This window comes from Diceros bicornis, chromosome 5 (assembly GCF_020826845.1).
Source record: "Diceros bicornis minor isolate mBicDic1 chromosome 5, mDicBic1.mat.cur, whole genome shotgun sequence".
In the NCBI taxonomy this organism is placed as follows: Eukaryota; Metazoa; Chordata; class Mammalia; order Perissodactyla; family Rhinocerotidae; genus Diceros; species Diceros bicornis.
The window spans coordinates 93,832,924-93,857,004 of NC_080744.1; the positions used below are offsets into that span (position 1 = coordinate 93,832,924).

General features: G+C 54.5%; 2 protein-coding genes across 8 annotated transcripts in view; one reads left to right on the forward strand and one right to left on the reverse strand.

Moving 5' to 3' along the window:
* SEMA4B (semaphorin 4B) overlaps positions 1 to 17,806 on the forward strand; it is a 36,295-nt gene extending 18,489 nt beyond the window's left edge. For 5 of the 6 annotated variants that reach the window (XM_058542468.1, XM_058542469.1, XM_058542465.1 and 2 more), the window contains exons 3-15: positions 8,271 to 8,434; positions 8,608 to 8,670; positions 10,270 to 10,368; positions 11,029 to 11,140; positions 11,406 to 11,519; positions 11,654 to 11,805; positions 12,663 to 12,844; positions 12,963 to 13,113; positions 14,158 to 14,368; positions 14,469 to 14,584; positions 14,835 to 15,001; positions 16,710 to 16,795; positions 17,063 to 17,806. In XM_058542468.1, coding sequence (XP_058398451.1) covers positions 8,271 to 8,434; positions 8,608 to 8,670; positions 10,270 to 10,368; positions 11,029 to 11,140; positions 11,406 to 11,519; positions 11,654 to 11,805; positions 12,663 to 12,844; positions 12,963 to 13,113; positions 14,158 to 14,368; positions 14,469 to 14,584; positions 14,835 to 15,001; positions 16,710 to 16,795; positions 17,063 to 17,802 — 2,357 coding nt within the window. In that variant the 3' untranslated portion in view covers positions 17,803 to 17,806. Of the gene's footprint in view, positions 1 to 8,270; positions 8,435 to 8,607; positions 8,671 to 10,269; positions 10,369 to 11,028; positions 11,141 to 11,405; positions 11,520 to 11,653; positions 11,806 to 12,662; positions 12,845 to 12,962; positions 13,114 to 14,157; positions 14,369 to 14,468; positions 14,585 to 14,834; positions 15,002 to 16,709; positions 16,796 to 17,062 lie in introns of those variants that run through there. The other variant, XM_058542470.1, reaches the window with a different exon arrangement.
* A 132-nt stretch (positions 17,807 to 17,938) lies between these two features.
* CIB1 (calcium and integrin binding 1) lies at positions 17,939 to 22,878 on the reverse strand. Of its 2 annotated transcripts, none has more exons than XM_058542472.1 (7): positions 22,761 to 22,878; positions 22,597 to 22,631; positions 21,380 to 21,488; positions 20,268 to 20,418; positions 20,006 to 20,124; positions 19,844 to 19,932; positions 17,939 to 18,056 (listed from the first exon to the last, which is right to left on the reverse strand). In XM_058542472.1, the coding sequence occupies exons 1-7, from the start codon at positions 22,809 to 22,811 to the stop codon at positions 18,041 to 18,043; spliced, it is 570 nt and encodes a 189-aa protein (XP_058398455.1). In that variant the 5' UTR covers positions 22,812 to 22,878; the 3' UTR covers positions 17,939 to 18,040. The 2 variants fall into 2 exon arrangements, with proteins under 2 accessions (XP_058398455.1, XP_058398454.1); XM_058542471.1 differs by lacking the exon at positions 17,939 to 18,056 and adding an exon at positions 19,346 to 19,604 and having other exon boundaries at positions 22,761 to 22,876.
* Positions 22,879 to 24,081: the final 1,203 nt, after the last annotated feature.

Consider the following 24,081-nt stretch of genomic DNA (forward strand, 5'->3'; position numbering starts at 1 on the left):
AGAGCAAGGGTGGGGAGGAAGGAAGGCACGAGGAGTCGGGGTGCATGGGAGGGCCAATCCTGATTGTTGGTGACCCCCTAACCTGGGAGCGTGGCTTGGCACTTCCACATGCTGTGTTTTACTTGGTCTTCTCAGCAACCCTGTGAGGGCACTCTCTCAGAGATGGCAGGTACGTTGTCCAGGGTTGCACAGCTGGTCAGTGACAAAAGTCGGGGCTCATACACAAGCCTGTGACTCCCCTTTCTGGTCCCTGTGGCCTCTGTCCTGTCTCCTTCAGCACTTTCAGCTGTCACACTTCTGTCTGGGCCCTGGGGTTCTAGGACTGAGCGGTCAGAGCTTGCGGGCGGCGGGTGCAGAGCAGGGCGGTGCTTCTCAGAGTCACTCTTGCGAGCACGAGGCTTCAGGACCTCCAGACTGCCCCCTTTGAATCTGGGGCCCCCTCTGGACCAGAGCACCCCGAACCAGAACGTAGGACTCTCTCAGTCATTCATTCAATCAACAAATGTTCGTTGAACAATTTCTTGACAGTCACCTGGCCAGGTGATACAAATATGGGATATGATACGGATAAGACAGTCTTGATCCTCAGGGCGCTCTCAGGCTGTGGAAGAGACAGGCACTGAAAGCCCATCATCATCAAACAGTGTGGCCAGTGCACTGCGGGAGGTGTGACCGGGACATGATGGGTGCACAGAGGAGGGCCCTCGCCCAGCTGGGGGTTCAGGAAGTCCTCCTGGAGGAGGTGAAACCAAGTTGAGTCTCAAAGAACGAGTAGGAGTTAGTCAAAAGGAAGGGCATTCCGGGCAGAGGCCTGCCTGAGCAGACTGGAGATGAGAAGTAGGACCTTGGGTTGCAGTTCATTGTCACTCGGTTGAAATGGGAAGGGGATGTGGCAGGGGCTGGTGAGTTAGGGGCTTGGACAGTGGGGCACAATTGAGGGTTTCTACGGGACAGTGAGTCCCCAGAGAGCCCTCTGCTGCAGCACAGCAGCTGGGCTGGGGTGGGGCGGTTGGGAGGCTGCTACTGTGGCCCGTGTGAGAGGATGAACCAGGTGGCTGGTTCAGGACTATGGTAGCCAGGATAGTGAGGGGAATGAACTTGGAAAATATTGAGGAGGAAAAATCAGAGGGATTTGGTTATAGATTGGGTGTTCATGGTTGAGGGAGAGGGAGGAAGAAAGTATGATGTCCAGGTTTTTATCCAGGTGAGTGGTGCCACACAGACCTGCAACATCCCGAGCCGAGGAGTGGGGTCTGGAGGAGGCAGTGGTGGGAGGCACCACGGAGGGTCCCCTGCAGAGTGGGGTCTGGCATGTTAGAGGAAGATCTGTGCTGGATGAAGAGATTTGGGGGTTGCCAGCATCCGGATCACTGGAGTGCTGGGCGTGAATGTGCGACCCAAGGGCAGACCCCAGGGAACAAGAACATTCAAGAGCAAACCCTGGAGAGGCTGAAGGGTGGTTGATAACAAGACCCTGGAGCTGGTACCCCAGGTTCAAATCCCACTCCACCACGCTTCTTGGCTGGGTAGCCACGGGCAAGCTACTCCACTTGTGCCTTGGTTCTCTTACCTGAAGAATGAAGGTGGTGATGTCTACCTCACAACAACCTGGCTGGGATTACATGCGTGAATCTATGTAAAGTGCTTCGTAAGTGTTATAGCACCGTTAGCTTTTGGAGGGATGGAGGCCTGGGAGTGGGAGGAAGACATGAAGTGACCCTTGAGACCAGTGTGGCAGCCGCCTAGAGAGGACAGGGGACCTCCACAAGGCCGCCTGTGGCACAGGCCATGCCCCTTGGTGCCTGGGGTTTGGCAGTGAGGCAATGCCTAGGCCCTAGCGAGCGTGGGGCTGGTCAGCCTGACTCCCAGTGGAGGAGTGAGTGGGAGGCGAGGAATGGAGACGGCACCGGGCGGCTCTTCTCTTCAGGAGGTTGGCTGAGGAGGGGAGGAGGGAGGCGCACGAATTTCTAGGATGAATATTGAATGAAGAAACTGCTTTCTGAGAGGCAGAGGTTGATGACATGGGACTTGGTCTCTGAGGAACTGGGGGGCAGTGGGAAGTTGAGGTTGTTTATGCCTGATGGCCCCAATTTTCTCAGAAAAAGGAGAGACATCTGTGAGAGGAGGAGGTGGGCCCTAGGGCAGAGGCCTCAGAGAGAGGTCATTGGGGAACAGCCAGTCCCTGAGCAGAGGGCCAGAGGAGCTGACCTTGGTCCTGGGTGGGGCGGGTGGAGTTCAGGTTCCCAAGGTGATGGCAGCTCATGACAGGTCCCGGGTTAGAGCTCTGCTGGCAGGATGGGCACAAGGGAGAGGTTCTTTGAGGGGCTGGGGGACACCTGGTGATTCTGGCAGGGGCTCTTGGCCTGCTCGCTTGGAGCCGTGGCAGCAGACAGTGGGGAAGTGGGCTTTCCTGAGGGTGCCTGCCCCAGGAACACGGGATGCTTCTGGGCTGGGTTCCCTTGCCTTCTTGCCTCTGCCTTGTTTCCCTCAGTGTATAGAGAGGACTTTTGGCACAAAGCCCCTCTTCCCCCGCTGAGAGTGACCCTTACCCGGTCAGGGACTCTGCCCTGGCACTGGCTTGGTGACGGCAGGGTTTGTCCCGCTGCTTCCGGCACATCAGGCTGCCGTGCCCCAGCGCTTGGGCTGCGTGGAGGGAGGGTGTGCATCCAGGTCAACTGTGCCCTAGTTGGTTGCTGAGTCAGCACTCGTGTCATGGGGGTGGTGCTCCTGCCGGTACAAGTGGGTCCAAGGGTCCGGTGTGACTCCCTGGGGAAGAGGTGCCCCAGCAGAGCCTCCTGGGAGGCTTGTAGGTAGGGACTCCTCTGAGGCCCAGAGCCCTCTAGGGACTTCGTGATTCGAGCTGAGGGGCAGCCACTGCCTCCCCCACTGGAGACACCTTCCCGGCTCCGACTGTGAAGGGAAGCTGGTGTTTTCTGGTCTAATCCTGCTGGGGCCTGCGCCTGTAGAGGGCGGGATGTTGGGGCCAGGTCAGCGTCTGCTGTAGCGCCGGCAGCCACAGTGGAGAGAAGGGTGGGGTGGGGCTCTGAGTCATGGCCCTGCCACAGCTCGCTGGCTGGCCTGGGTGGGGACTGCCCCGGGTGTGGACAGTGCTGAGCCCTATTCCCATCTCACCCCAGAGAGCGCCAAGCTTCCGGCTGAGTCAGAGGGAAGGGGAGAAACTCTAGATGAGGCTGGGGGCTGAGTTGTTCCCGAATCACTTCCTGCTGAGAGCCCCAGCCCCGGGGGTGGGGGAGTGTGGCCCTGCCGTGGCTCTGACAGGCCCAGCCCAACTTGCCCTCTCCCAGGAGGCTTGATGCTGGACAGCCCCAGGCCAGCGCCCCACCCTGCCTTCTTGGAGCCGTGGAGAAGCCACTGGCTCAGGCCTGTCCAGGGCGGATAGAAAGGTTTCATCCCACCTGGGAGAACTGGCCACAGCCTCAGGCAGCCCTACTCTCTCCGTGCTGGACTCACCCGCCCGGCAGAGGACACGCAGGATGTCTGAGCAGCACAGGCAGCCCAGGAGCCCCCACGAGACACCCTCTGCCACAGAGCCACACAGAGAGCAGCGGAGAAGCTAAGATTGACCGTAAGGGGAGGCAGTACTCACAGGGAGCAGAGTGTACCAACACCCCTTCCCAGTCACTTCTACACAAATAGCACCCCAGAGCGAACACACAGGCATGGACAAGCCCTTGGGTAGGAGAGAGAGAGACACACACACACACACACAGTCCCTGTGGTAGGACGGACACACACACGCACACACATACGCACACACGCAAGCTCAGGCAGGGTCCGCACAGACGTCTGTGCAGTGACTCTGGAGGAGACCCCAGGCATCCGGGCGCTCAGGCAGGAACAGCACTCAGAATACCGCTGAACAGGGACCAGCTCATGCACACAATGCGTGCCTGTGACACCCGTCCCGGCTCTGAGCTGATGCTCTCTGATTGGCCATGAGACCTGTGTGACCAGGTGCAGGCGTGAGTTAGAATCGCCCAGGATGTGATTTTTAACCATGAGGACGAGGGAGGCCCAGCTCTTCTAAACAGCCCTGCTCCTCTGGCAGCTCTCACCGGCCTGGATTTTCCTATAGGGCCTTTGGATTTTATTTTTGATCCGCTCGAGTTTTGATCGCGTGCCAGACACTATGCCAACGCGGGGATAACGTGTGCAAAGTTGTTTTGAGTAAAGCTCTCAGTAAATGTGGGTTATTATGTATATTATTATTTACATACGTAATCTCATTTCTTCTCATAAAAACCCTGTGAGGCAAGGTGCTATTATCCCCATTTTACAGATAAGGAAAGTGAGGCTCCAAGATGTTAAGTGCCTTGTCCTGGTGACAAATGGCTAGTGAGTGACAGAGGCAGGATTGAACCAGAGTGTGCATTCTTAATCTGTCTCATCGAGACTCCTAGTTGGGAAGTCAGCCACACTGACTGTCCCCGGTGAAGTCCACAGGGCAAGGGGGATCGTGGGGTGCAAGGCCTTCAGGACACCATGGCTTTGAGCAGCTCAGGGCAGGGGGCCAGAGGAGGAGAGTCCCCAGAATGGGAATGCATGGTGTAAGGGGCCCCTCGCCCATTTCTCTGAGGTGTGTTGTCCCTCTGCCGTTTCATTGACGGTACTCCCAATATGACTGGAGGAGATGTGGGGAGTTCTTGAGCAGCTGGCTTATTTGGAGGGCTGGGCTGGCATCCTGGCTGCCGCCCCAGCCTGGCTATGCTCTATCTGCGTGACCCTTGTAGGTTTCCACCCCCTCCCAGGCCTGAGTGGGGCTGAGCTGCCACCTGGACTTCAGCTTATCTCTGACCTTTGGCATTTCTGTATCTGGACAGATTCCAAGGGCCACCTCCTGCCCAGACTTACAGGACCCGCCCTGGGGTGGAAACGCCCCTCTTCCGCAGGCCTATAAGCATTGGCAAATTTGAACCAGCCCTTGCTCTCAGAAAACTGTGGAGCGATGCAAAAGATAAGGAGGGACCGCAGTAGTTATCGCCCCGGTCTCAGTGACTCCTCATGAGGCCCCTGTGCGTTTTTTTTTTTTTTTTTTTTTCATTATCCCCGTGATAAACATAAGGGGAAACTACAGCTCAGTGAGATGACGTCTACACTGCCCTACAGGAGGGCCTACGCGGTGCTTCTCAAAGTGTGGTCCTTGGACGTCCTTCTTCAGAATCCCCTGGGAGCTCGTAACATTGCACATCCTCAGGCCCCGTCCCAGGTCAGCAGCATCAGAACCTCTAGGGGCAGGCCCTGGATCTGGACTTTAGATTTCCAGGTGATTTTGCTGCATCCTGCGGTTTGCAGAGCATGGGTTCAGGAAGGAGACCTCCTGAGCCGGCTTCCCACTGCACCTTCTTTTTTGCTGTGGGGCTTCGTGTAAGTTGCTTCATCTCTATGAGCTCTGACTTCTTCATTTGTAAACTGGGGATCCCACAGTACCTGCCTTGTAGGGTTATCATAGGCATGCAGGCAGTTGATATCCACAACATGTTTAGCCCAGCACCGTCCCAGGAGGTCCTATGGTGGCCAACGGGATGGGTCTCTTCCGGGTGGTGGTTCTTCCCAGGAGCAGAGGACCAGAAGGTCGGGCTGCTTGTTCCAGAAGTCTCCTTAGTACATTGGCACAAAGTACAAGCAACGTAATTGGGCCCAGTGTGCTGGGAAATTTTCTGCTTGGGAAGAGTGGAGGATGAGTGACGGAAACTTTCCTTGGGCCTCCCAGTGTGTAGAGTGCCAACAGGAAGTGGTGAGGATTTGGGAATTGGAGGCAAAAGACCTAGAGTCTGGTGTGATTCTGGACTTCATAGTTCAGAGAGGCCTTAACTTCTGCAACCACAGCTGCCCTGTATGGTTTCAGGAGCAGAGTGTGGGCTCTGGACGTGAGGCAGGACTGTCCCCTGTGAATTCTCAGTGCAGCCCCAGTTCTAACTCTGGTTCTAGAGTGACAAGCCTCCCAGCTGCAGAGCCACACACATTCCCCCATAGATTCCTGTACTGGTGACTTTATGTCACCGCCTTCCCTCACCAGGAGACAGTGTGAGGAATGGCCTTGGGAACTCCATCATCCTGTTTGCTGGTGGGATGCTATCCATCCCATATCCCATATATTTGCCAGGAATTCCCACCTGAGGGTTTCTTTCAGCATGAGAGGCTAGGTAAAAAGCTTAGCTTCCCCGGAAAGGCTGGTATGTGTTCGTCCTCTTGGACAATAAGGACAAGGTAACTTCATTTCCCTTTTCTCTTTGGCCACTGGGAGGCTGAGAACTACATGTGCAGCCCGTCTCTACTAGCTGTGTGAGGACCTTATGACCTGCTTGTGCAAATCTGTCCTTCCCTTCTGGTTTAGATGTTTTCTTCAGATTTGGTTTTTTTCTGTACTCCTGACTTTGGTGTTTCTATTTCACTACCTTTTGCTTGTGTTTCCTCACCGTTTGTGGAACCGGGCTGGGGTATGCAAACACACTCGCTGTGTGAACACGCGAGCCGTCTTCACAGCTGTTTTGTTGGCCCCTTGCGCTTTTTGCTTCCTCCGCGTCGTGACTGTTTGCTTGCGTGGCTGTCTTTCACTGGTCAGTCAGGGGCTGGGCGGCTGCTTTCTGCTTGATTTTCTTTTCTTATCAGCTGCTTAGAATTTTTAAAATAATTTCTCTCCAAATCCATTAGTCACTCAAAGCACAGACGGTGCCCTGGTGGATAGATCTGTGTGTTTCTTTCTTTTTTCTTCTTCTTCCTCTCCTTCTCTCTAATTTATTTCTTTAGCATTACACAAGTATAACCTGTAGAATCCAAAAATGATAACAAATGAAAAGGGAAAAAACCCCCTACAATCCCACCAGGGATACCCCTTTTCAGCGTTTTGTGATTCATCTTTCTGGATTTTTTTTCTATATTTTTATTTTTCCCTCAAAAAATTAGAATCTAACTATACATACTTTTTTTTATAACCTTCATTTTCACTTAGTGGTAGATAATTAGTATCTTTCCTTGTTACTACAACAAGGAAAGATATTTAAAATTTATATCAAGGATACATGCACATAATTTTTTTTTTTGAGTATAGAAGGACTTATGAAAAGCAACAACTGCCTCAGTTTCCCCAGCCCCAGGCCTGGTTAAAAGGGGCAACTTTTTATTTATTTATTTATTTCTTATTGATGTTTTAATGGTTTATAACATTGTGAAATTTTCAGTTGTACATTTTTGTTTGTCCATCACCATATATATGTCTCAAAAGCGGCAACTTTTAATCATTTAGACTTCTTGCTATACAGTGGTTTATTCTGTATTTAAGTAAATATTTAAGTAAAATGCTTATTTCTTGGCTATTTCTTTGCTTACCTGACTTACTGATTTGCTGCTGAGAAAAATAAGGCTTTCTATCACTTATATCACCCTTCCCCACCTCCTCCTGACATTTTCTGCCACTATATTTGGTTGCCTTTGCAATTTAAAATAATACACTGAAACCTCAGTTTCTTGTTCCATTAACCATTGACAGTATCTTGTGGCCCTCTTTGCTCTCAGAGGAAAATACGGAGACTCCACTGTTGCCTTAACTCCCCTCGCCCCCAGCATCGCAGTATCTGTCTCATACATTCAGGTTTCCGAGGTCAGGGTTGATAACATTTACATCCTGTTTAATACCCATAAATCTCCTGTGAGTGACTGTGGTGGTGCTGAGAGTTGAAGACCAGTGCCCTTTGTTTGCATTCCGCCGCCAATGGAAAGCGTGTTCGTGGCAGGGCTGAGGCTTGCTTGCAAGTCCTCCTCTTTGAGTCTAATGCCACTCAAAGGAGAGTGTTAAATGTACTTTCCTTTCTAATGTTCTGTTATGTGCTCAAAAACCATCTCTTCATATTTTGAGTGTGCCTTTCTTATATAACTTTGTTTGCTTGTTTTTCTGGGGTTTCTAGTACCACATTTTTACCAGCTGCATAGTATTCCATCAGATGAAGTATTAGGTTTTGTTTTCACCCAGTCCCCTGTGGTTGAACATTTAGGTTGTTTCAATTTTTCATTAATATGAATGGTGCTATAATTAATGTTCTTTTACATTCATCTTTGTGCATTTGTTCCTTATGTAGTGTTTGAGAGTCCAGGAACGCTGCTGCCCATTAAGCCTGAACCCTTGTCCCCAGCTCCTTGCCATCCACTGCCTTGCTGATCTACCTTCAGTCGGATTGGCCCATTCTAGAGATTGGTGTAAGAGGGTTCTTGTGGGAGGGGTGGTCCCCATGTAATGTCCATCTTCCTCTCCCCAGGCTCTGAAGAGCGGCCATTTCTCAGATTTGAAGCTGAAAACATCTCCAACTACACGGCCCTTCTGCTGAGCAGGGATGGCAAGACTCTGTATGTGGGTGCCCGAGAGGCCCTCTTTGCGCTCAACAGCAGCAGCAGCTTCCTGCCAGGTGGAGGGTACCAGCAGGTGAGAGATGAAGACCAGGGCTGGCTAGGCTGGGCAGAGGATGGCAGAGGGAAGGTGGACAGGAAGTTGACCTTCTGGGTCCGAGGATGATGCAGACGGGAGAAGGGAGAGGAGAGACTCGGCGTGTCCTCCGTTCCCCCTTGCACATTTACTTTCCCCTCTCTCATTCCCAGCTGCTGTGGAGCGCAGATGCGGAGAGGAAACAGCAATGCAGCTTCAAGGGCAAGGACCCGCAGGTGAGCGAGCACCTGGAGGTAAACTGGGCTGAAGGAGGGATGAGGGGTATAGACCTGAACCCAGGACGGAGGCAGGAGGGTGGGAGTGGATGCAGCCAGCCGTTATGGAAAGGGTGTAGGCTTCTAAGATGGCCAGACGTGAGTTTGAATCTCAGCCCTATACTCATCATCTCTGTGACCTTGGACTAGCAGTTTTGCCTCTCTGAACCTTAGTATCCCCACCTGTAAAATGGGAAAAATGATGCCTCTCTCACTGGGCTTACCCTAAGGATTCAAAAAACTAACAGGTATAAGGCACCTGGTACATAATAAGTTCCAAATAAGCGTCAGCTTCCAGCAGGAGCAGTGACCTGGTGGGCTGAGAGTCGAATCCCTCTGCCGATGGTGCCTGTCCTGGCCGGTCTGACGGATTCTCGTTGGGTTTTGGCCAGACCGTTAGGTGGGGTCTGGTCCAGCCTGAGGTTCTCCTGGAGGATTCCCTACCATCCCCAGGGGCCCCCTGGTCCTGAGTGCAGCGAGTGGTGGCTAAGGTGAAGGCAGAAGAGCACCAGACTTCGGGTCAGGACACAGGTTCAAGTCCTGGCTGTCCCTGGCTTCTTTTATTCGGCAAATGTTTGTTAAGCACTTGCTCTGTGCCCGGATGCTTTTAGACACTGGAGATATAATTGTGAAAAAGAAGAAACGACAGGCAAAACTGTCAGTTTAAAAAGTTGTCAGGTTACACTTCATTAAAAAGGTGACATTTGAGCCAAGATTAGAAGGAGGTGAGGCAGTTGACGGTGGGATACCTAGAGAAGGAGCAGGACTCTGGATTTTACTCTGAGTGAGGCAGTTGGGAGCCCCTGGAGGGCTGAGCAGAGGAGTGACATGTTCTGGCGTGTGTTTTAAAGGGGTCACTCTGGCCGTAACGGTGGAGAGCGGCCTCCGTGGGGCGAGAACAGAGGGAGGGAGACCGGGGAGGGGTGAGAGGGGATGGTGGCTCAGGTCAGGGTGGTGCCAATAAAGGGAGTGAGAAATGGCTGGATTCTGGAGGTATTGTGAAGATAAGGCCACCAGGATTTCCTGATGGAAAAGTGGGGGAGTGAGAGATAGGAGTTGATGCTGACTGTGAGGTTTGGGGCCTCAGCAACTGAGAAGATGGAGTTGCCGTTAATGGAAGGGGAAAGATCTCGGGGGGGAGAAGGTTTTGGGGGACGATCAGAAGCTCGGTTGGAGATGCCTGTGAGACACCCTCGCGGAGGTGGTACATGAGTCTGGGGCTTGGGGGTCAGGGCTGAGCATTTCTCCCTGCTCTGGGCTGGGCTCCCTCACCAGGCGAGTTTCCACCGAGGACCCAAAGAGGACCTTCGGGGGGCCAAGAGGGAGGGATTCTGTGCCTTCACCTCCCAACTGAAGGAAGGTTTGCCAACCACAGAACTGACTGAGCCCCAAGGTCCTCCTGTACACACTCTGTGGTCCTCGGTCTGCTCTGCCCCGGGAGGCTCCTGGCTTCTCATTTGTTCCTGGACTTGAGTCCACAACAGCAGAGGCCTCACCCCCGGGATTGGCCTTGGGTCTGGTGGCATGCTTGGCCTGACGTCTTCCTCTCTCCTTCCCCAGCGTGACTGTCAAAACTATGTCAAGATCCTCCTGCCACTCAACAGCAGCCACCTGTTCACCTGTGGCACAGCGGCCTTCAGCCCCGTGTGTACCTACATCGTGAGTGCCTGTCCTCGGCCCCAGGCTCACCTGCAGCTGGCCTGGGAACTGCCCCACTTTCTGCCCCAGGGAGCTGTTCTCTAGCACCAGTGCCTGGTGGAGGGCAGGACCAGGGGGTGGCTTCTTGGTAGCATTGGGCTCTGAGGGCCTAAGGCCCAGCTTCAGCCCTGATGCCAGATTGCCCTGCAGGGGAAAGGAGGGGCCTGTGATCATCCAGGCACAGAGATCCTGGCTGACCCACGACTCGTGCCCACTTGCTTCCTCCAGCTCCCTCCCCTGCTCTCACCCAGTTCCTGCTAGCCCACCTCGTACACCCCCTCCTCGACGCCTTCTACCCTCGCGTTTATGCCCTACACACACCTTAGCAAAGGGCAGTGTTTTGAGGCTGTGGGTTGGAGCACAGCGTTGGAGTAGACATACCTGGGTTTAAGTCATGTTGCTGCCCCTTCCTGGCTCACATCACCTTTCTCAGCCTTGTCTCTTCTCTGCCAACAGGGGCTAATAGTGCCACCGCATAGGGTGCCAGCACTGTGCCCTGGGTGCTGGGGTGGGGACGGCCTGCCCGACACCTCCTTTCTCTCTGGCACACCTTCCTCCTTTCCTGCTGTGCCGACTTGTTGCCTGGTATGCCCCTGAGCTTGCCTGTCTGCTCCCCTGCAGAGCATGGAGAACTTCACTCTGGCGCAGGACGAGGCGGGGAACATCTTCCTGGAAGATGGCAAGGGCCGCTGTCCCTTTGACCCCAATTTCAAGTCCACAGCCCTGGTGGTTGGTGAGTGTTGGGAGCAGGGTGGCAGGATGGATTCACTGAGGCTCCATGTGGGGGCGGGCAAGGTGGGCCCCAGGCCTGAGCTGGTGCATCCATGCCATGCTGATTCCCAGGGGGTGTGGAGTGACCCTGGGCTGCCCTTGGTTTTGGCTTTTCCCAGTTCCCACTTCCTCCTCTGCCCACTTCAAGCGAGATGGACAGCACTGGGGTCACTCCAGGTCCTGAGTCGGGAGAAGGGACCATTCCCATGGGAACGCTCTCTTGGCAGATGGCGAGCTCTACACTGGAACAGTCAGCAGCTTCCAAGGGAATGACCCGGCAATCTCCCGGAGCCAAAGCCTCCGCCCCACCAAGACCGAGAGCTCCCTCAACTGGCTACAAGGTGAAGTCCTCCCACCACCCACCCAGTGGGCAGTCACTGGAGCCCTAGGGAGGCACCCTCCCCCAGCAGAGCCTGAGAACAGTCTCGCCAGTCCAATCCCTGGGCTGACTCTGTACTCTCCACCGGCCCCACAGACCCAGCGTTTGTGGCTTCGGCCTACATTCCCGAGAGCCTGGGCAGCTTGCAAGGGGACGACGACAAGATCTACTTCTTCTTCAGCGAGACTGGCCAGGAGTTTGAGTTCTTTGAGAACACCATCGTGTCCCGCATCGCCCGCATCTGCAAGGTGAGGGGGTGGGCCACCCCAGAGACCCCGAAGCTCCATGGGCACAGAATCAGGACACGCCAGGAGGCCCCGCATCACTGCCCTCCTCATGTCCTCCAGGAGGATCAGCTTGGCTGATGGCTTTTCTCTCTCTTCTTTTAAGTTAAAATATCTCATCATTTTTTCTTATTTAAAAAATGTGAAAGTGCTGAAAAGTACACAGAAAAAACACTTATAAGATAAAGAGGCGGTATAGCATTGTGATTGAAAGTGTAGAGTCTGGGCTGGAACCCTGCTGGCGTGTGATCTTGGGCAAGTCCTTTCCCCCTCAGTCACAGCTTCCTCATCTGTTCAGGAGGAATAGTAACAAAACCTCCCTCTGAGTTGTTACGTGGATTAAATTAATCCACGTCAAGCTTTTAGAAATGTGGTAGACAACAGCTAAATGTTAACTCTTAGTGTTACGATCCTGCCCCCCTACCACAAGAAGTGACACTTAACATTTTACAATGTTCTTTGCTAATCTTTTTTTGCATGTGTGTAAATGTATATTTATATTATTTAAAAATTATTTACAAGCAAGAGTTGTATTGTAATGCAGTCCTTTAGCTTCTCTTCTTGTTCAGCAGTGAATGATATCTTCCCGTATTTGTAGACAGACTTCCCTTTCTCCTTTTTTCTGGCATTCCGCATAGGAATGGGCCCTGTACGCCACCTCCAAGTCTTCTTGATTTTAAATGGAACTCAGTCCTGGCTTTGCCTTGCTGTTCCTTCCTGGTGTCCGTCTCAGCTGCTGCTGGGGAGGGGACAGCGAGGGGCACCAAGCTTCCCCCCGGCCTGGCTCGTGCCTGGGCCCAGCCTCTCTCTCCCTCTGCCAGGGTGATGAGGGTGGCGAGCGGGTCCTGCAGCAGCGCTGGACGTCCTTCCTGAAGGCCCAGCTGCTGTGCTCACGGCCTGACGACGGCTTCCCATTCAACGTGCTGCAGGATGTCTTCACCCTGAGCCCCAGCCCCCAGGACTGGCGTGACACCCTTTTCTATGGGGTCTTCACTTCCCAGTGGTAGGACCCCCAGGACCTAGCTGGGATGGGAGGGTGAGGGGCAGCTGGGCCTTTGGGCCCAGCTGGCCTCGTCCTGAGCTCCAGGGCTCTTGGGTTAATCTGGCTATTTCCTTTGTAGGCACAGGGGGACCACAGAGGGCTCTGCCATCTGTGTCTTCACTATGAAGGATGTGCAGAGGGCCTTCGATGGCCTCTACAAGGAGGTGAACCGTGAGACGCAGCAGTGGTACACCGTGACCCACCTGGTGCCCACACCCCGTCCTGGGGCGGTGAGTCCCATTCCCTGCTGCAGGGCAGGGTGCTGGGACGATGGGTCCCCACACCGTGTGGTGGTCACTTAGCTTCTTCAAGTCTGTCTTCTCATCTTGAGTGTGGGGACAGAAGCTCAGGCCTGCTTGTCCTGCTGGGTTGGATGTGAGCCTGAGTGTCGGGATGCCTTCGGACCTGCCTCGGGGGGGCAGGTGTGTCCCCATCAGGGCACTCACTGCACACGTTTGTAACTGTCTGTTCCCTCATGCCTCCCCCACTGGGCTGTGAGCTCCTCATTTAGTTGTCTAGTGACCGCGTGGCCAGGCAGTGGGGAAATAGTCCTTTCTTCCTTCCATTCAGTCTAATGCTCCCCCCAAAGCAGACCTTGAGACAAGGATGTGAGGCCAGCGGTTGATTCGGGAGGGATCCCAGGAAGCCGCTTGAGGGAACTAGAAAGAGAGAAGGCGGGAGCAGAGCTAAGACATGGTGTGTTGGTGAGCCCTTACTGCTGTGGGCGCCCTAGGCCCTGAGAGGCTGTGCAGAGCACATCTCAGAATTGTCCCGCAGGAGTGTTTATCACTGCCCCCCGTGCCTCACTGGTTGAGGGTCACTGCAGGCCATTAACTCTCAGGCTCTTACAGAGAGCAGCCCCGGGCACTGTGGGAGCTAACTGCAGGCACCTTCATGCTCCTCCACTGGGAAACCTTGGTCAGCCAGGGCCTCCTGGGGGCACCGGTGAGAGGATGCTCTAGAGCAGGACGTGTGGTCGTGCTTCTTGAGGCCTGTGTGAGGGCAAGGGGGCGGGCAGGGAGGAGGCACAGTGAGGAAACGCTGCCAGCAGGGCCCTTGGGTGCCCCACACCTGGAGCTTTGCTCTTGGGCCTCCAGATCAGGGTTGGCTCTCTCCAGAACTGCAGGTGATGTGCCATGCCTGCAGAGGGCGGGGCAGATACCCCTGCCATCCACTGGGGAGGCAGGGCCGGCAGTCCCCCCAGGATCCTCAGGGCCCCTGTCCTGCTTGCCACCCTGATGTCGCTCACCTCCCACTGCCACCTTCTCCTTCAGTGCATCACCAACAGTGCCCGGGAGAGGAAGATCAGCTCGTCCCTGCAGCTCCCCGACCGTGTGCTGAACTTCCTCAAGGACCACTTCCTGATGGATGGGCAGGTCCGCAGCCAGCTGCTGCTGCTGCAGCCTGAGACCCGCTACCAGCGCATGGCTGTACACCGTGTCCCTGGCCTGCACCGCACCTATGATGTCCTCTTCCTGGGCACCGGTGAGTGCCTGCAGCAGGACAGGCTTGGAGTCAAGGGGGCATGGCTGTTGGGTCATGGGCAGCGGCTCTGCCCAGGGCCTGAGTGCTGTCCATGCTCCAGGTGATGGCCGGCTGCACAAGGCAGTGGGCGTGGGCCCCAGGATGCACATCATCGAGGAGCTCCAGATCTTCTCACCAGGACAGCCTGTGCAGAACCTGCTCCTGGACACCGACAGGGTGAGGAGGCAGAGGAGGAGTCCAGGCAGCCTGCTGTTATTGACAAGCAGTCCCCACCCAGGTTTTCCTCCCTTGCCCATCAGGATGGAAAGATCCAGGCTCATGGCATGAGCTATCAGAAAGTGGGGTGCCTGGGAACGTGAGAGGAGGCCCCTTGGGGAGTGGCTTTGTGGGCACGTGAGCCAAGTGCAGCTATGGGTGGTGGCTCTGGCTGCCCATGCCTGCCCCTCATTGCCTGGTGTCTGCGCAGGGACTGTTGTATGCTGCCTCACACTCGGGTGTAGTCCAGGTGCCCATGGCCAACTGCAGCCTGTACCAGAGCTGTGGGGACTGCCTACTCGCCCGGGACCCCTACTGCGCTTGGAGTGGCTCCAGCTGCAGGCACACCAGCCTCTACCAGCCTGATGTGGCCTCCAGGTGGGAGCTCCTGAAGGCCCCGCACCTCCACTCGTCTACCCTTGTGCACTTGGCCTCAGCACCTTCCCTGGGCCCTTGTAGAATCACCACGCAGCCTTGTTTGCATCCACTGTCTCAGCATAATTATTAATTAGCTCCCCTTCGGAGTCTCAAAAGTGTTGTAGTTCAGACAATAAATTATGTTTGCTTTACCCATCTGTAAAGAGGGACAAGACCTGGTAAAGTATGAAATGTCACAGCTACGAAAAACCTTGCAGGAGAATGTGGGTTGGCACATGAGTGTTTTCATTCAAAAAATAGTAACAAAAATTAAGGGCAGCACAACAGTCCATTAACAAACCCATTAACAAGTGTTTTCAGGGCCTGGCCCCATGGCATAGCGGTTAAGTGCACGCGCTCCCCTGCTGGCGGCCCGGGTTCAGATCCCGGGCATGCACTGACGCACCACTTATCAGGCCATGCTGTGGCGGCGTCCCACATAAAGTGGAGGAAGATCGGCACGGATGTTAGCTCAGGGCCAGTCTTCCTCAGCAAAAAGAGGAGGATCAGCATGGATGTTAGCTCAGGGCTGATCTTCCTCACAAAAAAAATAAATAAATAAAATGCTATTCATCTTTAAAAAAAAAAAAAAACAACAATTTTTTTTTCAGAATAACCTATTTGGATTATAAAATGTTCATTTAGAAAATAGAGATAAGGGGACCAGCCCGGTGGCGCAGCAGTTAAGTGTGTGTGCTCCGCTTCGGCGGCCCGGGGTTCGCAGGTTCAGGTCTCGGGCATGCACGACGCACCGCTTGTCAAACCATGCTGTGGCAGCGTCCCATATAAAGTAGAGGAAGATGGGCAAGGATGTTAGCCTGGGGCCAATCTTCCTCAGCAAAAAAAGAGGAGGATTGGCATTGGATGTTAGTTCAGGGCTGGTCTTCCTCACAAAAAAAAAAAAGAAAAGAAAATAGAGATAAGCACAAACAAAATAAAAACTATCCCCAATCCTACCACTTAGAGAGAATCTCTGAGATTTTGATATATGTATATCATCCCAGATTTTTCTAAATATGTGTAAAATAAATATTCACATATTTTAAGTAAAAATGAGATCTGTCCCATTTGTAATGTCCTTGCTTCACATAGAGGGACCCCTGGTGCTAGTTTTATATTTCAAAAAAGCACATATGAGTACACATATGTACACCTGGAGGGACACACTCCAAATTCTACCTGTGACGGTCGCTAGATGGTTGATTGTGTGTGATTTCTGTAGTGTCTTTAGCCTTTGTCTTGGTTGAGATTTTCAGGTTTTCTGAGTGTATCAAGAATTACTTTTCTTCCTTATTATGTTTTATTAAACAAGTCAGTGCATGTGCATTGCTTTAAAAGAGACGGATACGTACATATAGATCCAGCTGTCCTTCCAGACTTTTTAAAGGCTCATACTGCTTTTGTAATCAGGGAAGTATTATAGTAACTTTTATTGAAGTAAATACTGTGTAGAAAGAGACGCTGGCTCAAACCCTGTGAGGGTGGGGAATCAGCCTGGGGAAACTCTGCTTCTTACCCTGCTTCAGGCCTGGTGTCCCTGAGCCCCAGACCCCTCCCCAGGAAGCCCTGTGTCTGCAGGACTGCATGAGGGCCTGTGCTGTGCTGAGAGTGGGGGGATACGGGCTCACGGGGGGTTCCTGGCCTATCTCACATTCTCTTTGGTCCTCAGGCCATGGATCCAGGACATCGAGGGGGCTAACGCCAGGGACCTCTGCAACACCTCCTCGGCCAGGCCCCGGTCTTCTGCACCAGCAGGTAAGGTGCCCCATCAAAGATGGAGGCGAGGTGGGAGCCAAGTCTGCTTGGAAGGTTCCTGCAGGCACTGGTGGGTGTAAATGCCTTTCCTCACATCTTCATCCCTCCAGCCCTACAAGCAGGACCCTGGGAAGTGAGCCTCACAGTCCCTGAAGTCCCCAGAGTTGCCTGTCATGGCATAAGGAGCACAGTCCAGAGGGAGGTGGGTGAGCCTGGGGCTGCTATGGACACCAGCCCCCCTTTACCCTGTGCCTCTTCTGCCCACAGGCGAGAAGCCATGTGAGCAAGTCCAGTTCCAGCCCAACACGGTGAACACCTTGACCTGCCCCCTTCTCTCCAACCTGGCGGCCCGGCTCTGGCTGCACAATGGGGCCCCTGTCAATGCCTCAGCCTCCCGCCGTGTGTTGCCCACTGGGGACCTGCTGCTGGTGGGCAGCCAGCAGGAGCTGGGGGTGTTCGAGTGCTGGTCGCTGGAGGAGGGCTTCCGGCAGTTAGTAACCAGCTACTGCCCAAAGGTGGTAGAGGAGGTGGCAGACCGAGGGGACCACAGTGGCAGCGTGCCTGTCATTATCAACACGTCGCGGGTGAGTGCTCCAGCCAGCGACGAGGTCAGCTGGGGTGAGGACAAGTCCTACTGGACCGAGTTCCTGGTGATGTGCACGCTGTTTGTGTTCGCCGTGGTGCTCCTAATTTTATTCTTCCTGTACCGGCACCGGGGTGGCATGAAAGTCTTCCTGAAGCAGGGGGAGTGTGCCAGTGTGCACCCCAAGACCCGCCCTGTGGTGCTGCCACCTGAGACCCGGCCACTCAACGGCATGGGCCCCCCTAGCACCCCACTTGATCACCGAGGCTATCAAGCCCTGTCAGATAGCCCCCCAGAGCCCCGGGTCTTCACTGAGTCAGAGAAGAGGCCACTCAGCATCCAGGACAGCTTCGTGGAGGTGTCCCCGGTGTGCCCCCGGCCCCGGGTCCGCCTGGGCTCTGAGATCCGGGACTCTGTGGTATGAGAGCAGACTTCTAGAGGAGGCCACCCTGGCTTCAAGGGCCGGGAGTCCTCAGAGGGGGTCGGCTGGACCTCTGCTCCTCGTGGAACACAGCCATGGTGCCCAGCCCTTGGGATCGATGGGGCCAGCTGGCCTGCTGCTTTTCAGCCAAGTAGCGAGGTCCTCTCCAACCGAGATAGCCATGGTCCCGGAGGTCCTGGCTGAAGATGGGGGCCTGCCCAGGTGGGCAGAACAGTGCTCCTTATGTAAACTGAGCCCTTTGTTTAAAAGACAATTGAAAATGTGAATTACGAGTGAGAAGAGTGAGAGACAACACAATGCCAAGCAAACAGCCGCTCCAGTTCACGGCCCCCCAGCAAGGCCCTGCAGGGGCGTTGGAGACTCATCCAAAGTGGGTGTTTGAGACAGTTGGAAATCCCCCCCAGCTAGTCTCTTCCACCTTCTGCCTTCCCCGCAGAGCCAGGGCCAGCTCTGGCGCTGTGAGTCCTGCCTTGCTGACTGGCCAAGTTGTTACCGCCATCATCCTGTCACCTCAGGGACCAGGGAGCTACGCCAGTGCTGCAGCCCTCACCGGCCCCGGGGCTCGGACCCACCCGCTGGGCCTTTCCAGCCTATATCAGGCTGTGGCTACATGACAGAGAGGGCAGCGCATGAGCCCAGGAGAGAGTTGATGACAATTAGACCTTTCCCTCGGAACCCAAGGAAGGAACTGTTGCCTGCCTTCCTCCATCACAGCCGAGAGAACCTGTGTGTCCCTCTTCCCCACATCTACCCTAGCCTTGTCTTCAGGCCCAGTCCCCAGTTCACCCCCTACACATCACCTGCCTCCATCTAAGGGATACTGACACTGCCCAGCACAGGGGTCTTGAGTTGATGTGGGTTTTATATTTTTTAAACAAGACGCACTTTACTTTTTTTTTTTTTTTTTAATAAAATCTAAAGAATTGAAATTGAATTGTGGCCCTTCCTTTTAGAGGACTGTTGCTCTTTGAAGTTGGTCTAGTTCTCTGAGATCTGGGAGGTTCTGAGCCTCCTCTTTGAGGGGTTAGTGGGCCAGAGCCAGCCTAGCCTGGCTGACTGACTGTCTCCCCTGTGGAGCACGGTTCTTAAGGTGGTGAGTTAACGCACTATGGGGCAGGGGTGGGGGATTGTTCAGTTTACTTCAGCCCCTTTACTTTGCTTCTCTAGTTCAGTTCAGGGGTAGGGGCACAGGTGACAGGGTGGTTTGTTTTTTTTTAACTCTTCAAAAAATGTTCGTTGTGAAAATTATCACAGTAAAATTGATTTTTTTCTTATGGTATACAGTTCTATAAAGTTTAACACATGTAGGAATTCATGTAACCACCACCACCACCACCAGGATACAGAAGAGTTCTGTCCTGATGCTACCCTTCAGCTGCACATCCTCACGAGAGGGTGGGAGGGGTGGGTACAGTTTGACTTCCTGCTGGCCCTTTCTTTAGGTCCTACTTTTTCTCAATATGACCAAAGGCTGCTAGAAGTCCAGTCCTTCTTCATACCAGTGTTTGTAGTGTCACACACAGAGTCAAAACTTCTAAACCTTTATTATTGATTAGTAGAAACAAACAGTGATGACATTGGCAGTGAGAAGGGGAGAGGCCTTGACATGGAGGCCCCTCCCCTGCCCGGGGCAAGACTGTGCAGTGCCAGCTCTAGGCTGGGCCAGCTTGGCCAGCCGTGGCGACACAGGCATAACCTTGGCCACAGCTCAGGAGTGAAAAGGTTCTTCAACAGGGTGCTGGGACACATGCTGTGGCTCCTGTCACAGGACAATCTTAAAGGAGCTGACGAGAAGAGAGGGTTGGGTTTTTTGCTGGAAGAGAATAGAGACTAAACCCAAACTTACCCACCTCTCCCCTAAGACCCTTTGGAAGGGGCTGTGTCCCACACCTGGCAGTCCCCTGTAGAAGAAGAGCTACCGTGATACATTCAGAGGAAGCAGGAGGCTTTCTCTCAGACCGGGCACCACCTCCCATAATAACATCCAAGACAGAGATGCAGCAGATGGGAACCACTGTCATACCTGGCAAAGTCTGGTGAACGGGAGATGACATGCTGGAACTCAGAGAGATTGATGGTCCCATCCCTATCAATGTCAGACTCTTCCAGGATCTGGGAAAGGGAGAGCTTCAGGCCAAAGCCCCAACCTTTCCCTCCTGCTCCCTGGCCCGGCCCAGCCCCTCACATTATCAATGAGCTGCTTCATCTCTGAAGCACTGAGCCGGGTGTCCTCGCCATCTCCCGTGAGGCAGTTCACGAGCTGGCTCAGGTCTTCTCTGTTCAAGGTTCCATCATCATCAAAGTCTAAAGAGCAGACAGGAAGCCAAAAAGGATATGGTCAAGATGAGCTTCAAGGCTCCATGAATGACTCCCAGCTCCCAAGCGGTACCACTGCAAAGACCACGTGGGAAGGGGCGGTGTTCCACCAGGCTCCGCCTGGTCCTTACCAAAGATGCGGAAGGCATAGTGGGACTTGATGTCTGGGGTTGCTGTGTCACTGAACACACTGAGGAGGTCCAGGAAGTCCTCGAAACTCAGGCTGTCCCTGGTTGGGGATGTGGAGAAGACCCTGCAGATTCGCTCCTTGAAGGGGTTGGCCTAGGCAAGAGAGCATTCTGTGAACGCCACAGGACGCAGCCCAGGTCGCACACTCATCAAACCCTACCAGGAACTGGAGGGAGCAGGTCACGGTACTCGCACCATGAGCTCAGGCTCACGAGGGAGAACCTCAGTACTTTGGGGCCAGCATGGAGGGCAGAAGGACCAATGACCCAGCTGGGGATGGGACAGGATGGCTTCCTGGGAGTCGGAGTTTAACCCAAAGGCAGGCTGGGGGACAGAGAAGGAAGAGGAAGACATCCTAAGCAAAGAGAACAGGATAGGCTGGTTATTTTAAAAGACAGACATCAGGGCCAGCCCCGGGCCTTAGCAGTTACTGGCGGCCCGGGTTCGGATCCTGGGCGCGCACGGACACACCGCTTCTCCGGCCATGCTGAGGCCGCGTCCCACATACAGCAACTAGAAGGATGTGCAACTATGACACATAACTATCTACTGGGGCTTTGGGGGAAAAAAAAAGAAAGAGGAGGAGGATTGGTGATAGATGTTAGCTCAGAGCTGGTCTTCCTCAGCAAAAAGAGAAGGATTAGCACGGATGTTAGCTCAGGGCTGATCTTCCTCACAAAAAAATAAATAAATAAAACTGTTTAAAAAAATAAATAAATAAAATAAAAAAATAAAAGACAGACATCTACTTAACACTTACTGTTGGAAGTGCTAGCCCAGGCCCTTTGCATGGAAATTTTCACAGCAGCCCTATGGAAAGGCAATCTGCCTCTGGAATAGAGTTTCTCAAATTTTAACAAGGTAACTCCTCTTAAAGGACAAAACTTTGAACCTCCAAGAATATGTCCCAGAACCCCAGTTTGAAAAACACCATTCTAGATAATTCCATCAGGCGATTTTGGTAAAGCCCTTGCCCTCAGGAAATTAGGGATACACAGAGAAAAGACCAGAATGGGGAGCAATGAGTAGCAGAGGGAGGGTGGGGGGCTAGCACCTTGAGCTCTGGAAGGCTGAGGATCTGCTCCAAGGACACCCGTATCTGCAGTGACTCCTCCACAGTCCGGTGCTCCAGGGGAAGCAGCTCACAAAACCGCCTGTGGGCTCTGGCAGAAGGAGGGGAACCTGTTGGTGCGCCTTCTCGTGGGTGTTGCATCCCCACTCCTTGCCTTGCTACCCACTGCAAACCAGGTGAGGAGCTAAGCCACCTAAACAGAACTTCTGAGTCATCAGGCATGATAAGCCGAAGGGAGGGACATCACAAGACAGTACAGGCTGGGAGTCCATTCTTGCAATGGGTATGTACTGAGTGCCTGCTGTGTGTCAGGCACTGTGCTGGGCCCTCATTCCAGAGCTCCCTGAGGGGTGGAAAGTTTGGGGAAGGAGTCAGAAGTTGGCCCTGAAGAACAGGGAGAAAAGAGCAAAATCGAAATCTCCTTCTCATTTCACTCCAGGGATTTCCTGCTCCTCAAAGCCTCCCTCTTTTTAGCAGCTGCCCTGAACTATCTCCTCCTCAGCCCCCCACCTCCTTCCCACTGAGGTTATTTTTGCCAAGGGAAGCCCAGGAATCTCCTTACTCAAGTGCCCTGGCCACAAAAAGCTGGCACACGACTAGGAATAGGGTTCCAGCCTCAGTTCAAATCCTCTTACTAGGAGTGTAGTCTTAGGCAGGCGACCAAACTTCTCTGAACCTGTTTCATTGTCCCCGTACCTCTCCCATGAGAATTAAATTACGTAATGTAGGCAAACCACTTAGCACAGTTCCTGGGCAGGGTAAGTACTCAGTGAGCGTTAACGGTTACTGAATTATTCAGGTAAAGTTGGGAGGAGGAGCCAGGTTCCCCAAGGCTTCTGCGGCTTTGCCAGTAGGCGAGGTCGTCCGAGAGCCACAGCAGTTCCTGCCGGACTGGGGCGGAAGTTCGGTTTTGCAGAAGCCAGTGGAGCACAGGGTCAAAGAGCGCCTAACTTGGGCCGGAGGCTACGAAGTGGCTCCGCGGTGCAGAGCTGGAGCCCCGGGCGCGAGTGGGGAGGGCGTGCCGGGAAGAGGGCACACAGCCCAGGGCTCGGGGCCCTGGACTCCAGTTCCGGCTCAGCTGCTGACCTCAGGCAGGCCCCTGACCCTCCCTGTGGGGGGCCTCAGTTTGCCCATCTGTAAGAGCCCCCCCGAAGCCGCCTCTAGGGGGTCCTGGAGGTGAGGATCGAGACAGCACTTACAGGAGGATCTCCTGCTTCGTAAGGAACGTCAAGTCCTGGAAGGCAAACGAGAGCGGAGCTCAGCGGGCCGCCCGGAGGCCGCGCCGCCCTGCCCCCGGCTCGGGGATCCCGCTCCGGAGCGCAGGCCCGCGCGCAAGCTCCCTGGGGCCCGGCGTCCCGCGCACCTGGTACTCGGCCAGCAGGTCCTTGGACAGGCGACTGCCCGAGCCCCCCATCGCAGCGCCGCGCGCACAGCTCTGCCAACTCGCCTCGGGACGCCGGCAACTTTCTCACTTCCGCTCTCGGGCCGCGTCCCCGCCCCGTCCCCGCGGCAACCGCCCCTGGGGCCACGGCCCCGGCGCCCGCCCCCTCCTTAAAGCGCCCAGGCGCTCTCCGCCGGGCTCAGCAGGCCGGCTCCCGACTCCAGGCGGTCCCCGGCGAGCTGGAGGCGGGGCCGGGGCGGAGCCGGACGCTCCGGGGCGGAGCCCGGGCCGCACGGCCCCGCCTCCGAGGTGGGCGTGTCGGGTCGCGCCCCGTGCGTGCTTGCAGGCTGCGCATGCGTGGACGGCGCCGCGACCTCGCTATGGCCCTGGTGGGAGCTTGGGCGCGCTCGCGTGGTGAGTCCTCCTCACCTGCTGAAGGTGGCCGCGGATGCGGCGGCTTTGGGCGGGGTCCGGTAAGGGGCATCAGGGAAGTCTCTGGAATTAGGGTAACCGGGAAACTCGAGACTAACTGAGTGGCCAGAGGCGGTCGGCTGCCCCTCTGCCCGGCGAGGGCTTTTCCATCCTGGCGTTACCACCCGGCATTCGCCGCACGTGTTACAGCCCTAGTGCCGCCTCTCCAGAAGTCACCATAACCCTGCGGCCAGCTGAGGCCTTCTGCTGAGGGCCAGCTGTATGCCAAGCGCTGTGCCTAGTTATCTCCGGTTCTTACAACAGGCCTGCAAGGTCGGTTCCCATTTTACAAGTGTGGAAACGTTACAAGTGTCCAGAAGGGCTTGGTGAGTTGTCTAGGCTCGGGCATTGTGAAAGCGGTCGCTCCAGTGTGAGGCTCTTTTCGAGCCTCCCAACTGCTGTACTCCTCACTCCTGCCTGCATGCTCTCCTCTGACCCCCACCCTGCGCCCAGACTTGCGTGCTTCGGGGCGATAGGGACTGAGGCTGACCTGTTTGCTCCACCCCTACAACAATGCTTGGCACATAGGCGGCTCTCAGTAAATATTTACTGGATGCATGCATGAATGAATGAACCTACGTTATTTCAAAAGGAGAGGATTCCAAGCTGCTGAGAGGAGGAGGTGGAGGTGAGATTCTTTTTTTTGTTTTTTTTTCAGCTTCATTGAAGTATAATTGACAAAATTGTAGGGATTAGTTTTGGATTCTTCCAAGTCATTCTACTTGCTGATCTTTGTAAAGTCTAAAGCTGAGCATTTCGGTCTTAACCATTTAACCATTAAGTGGTAAAAACCCAAATTCTAGCCCCCTGTACTCTAACTCTGGCGTCTCCC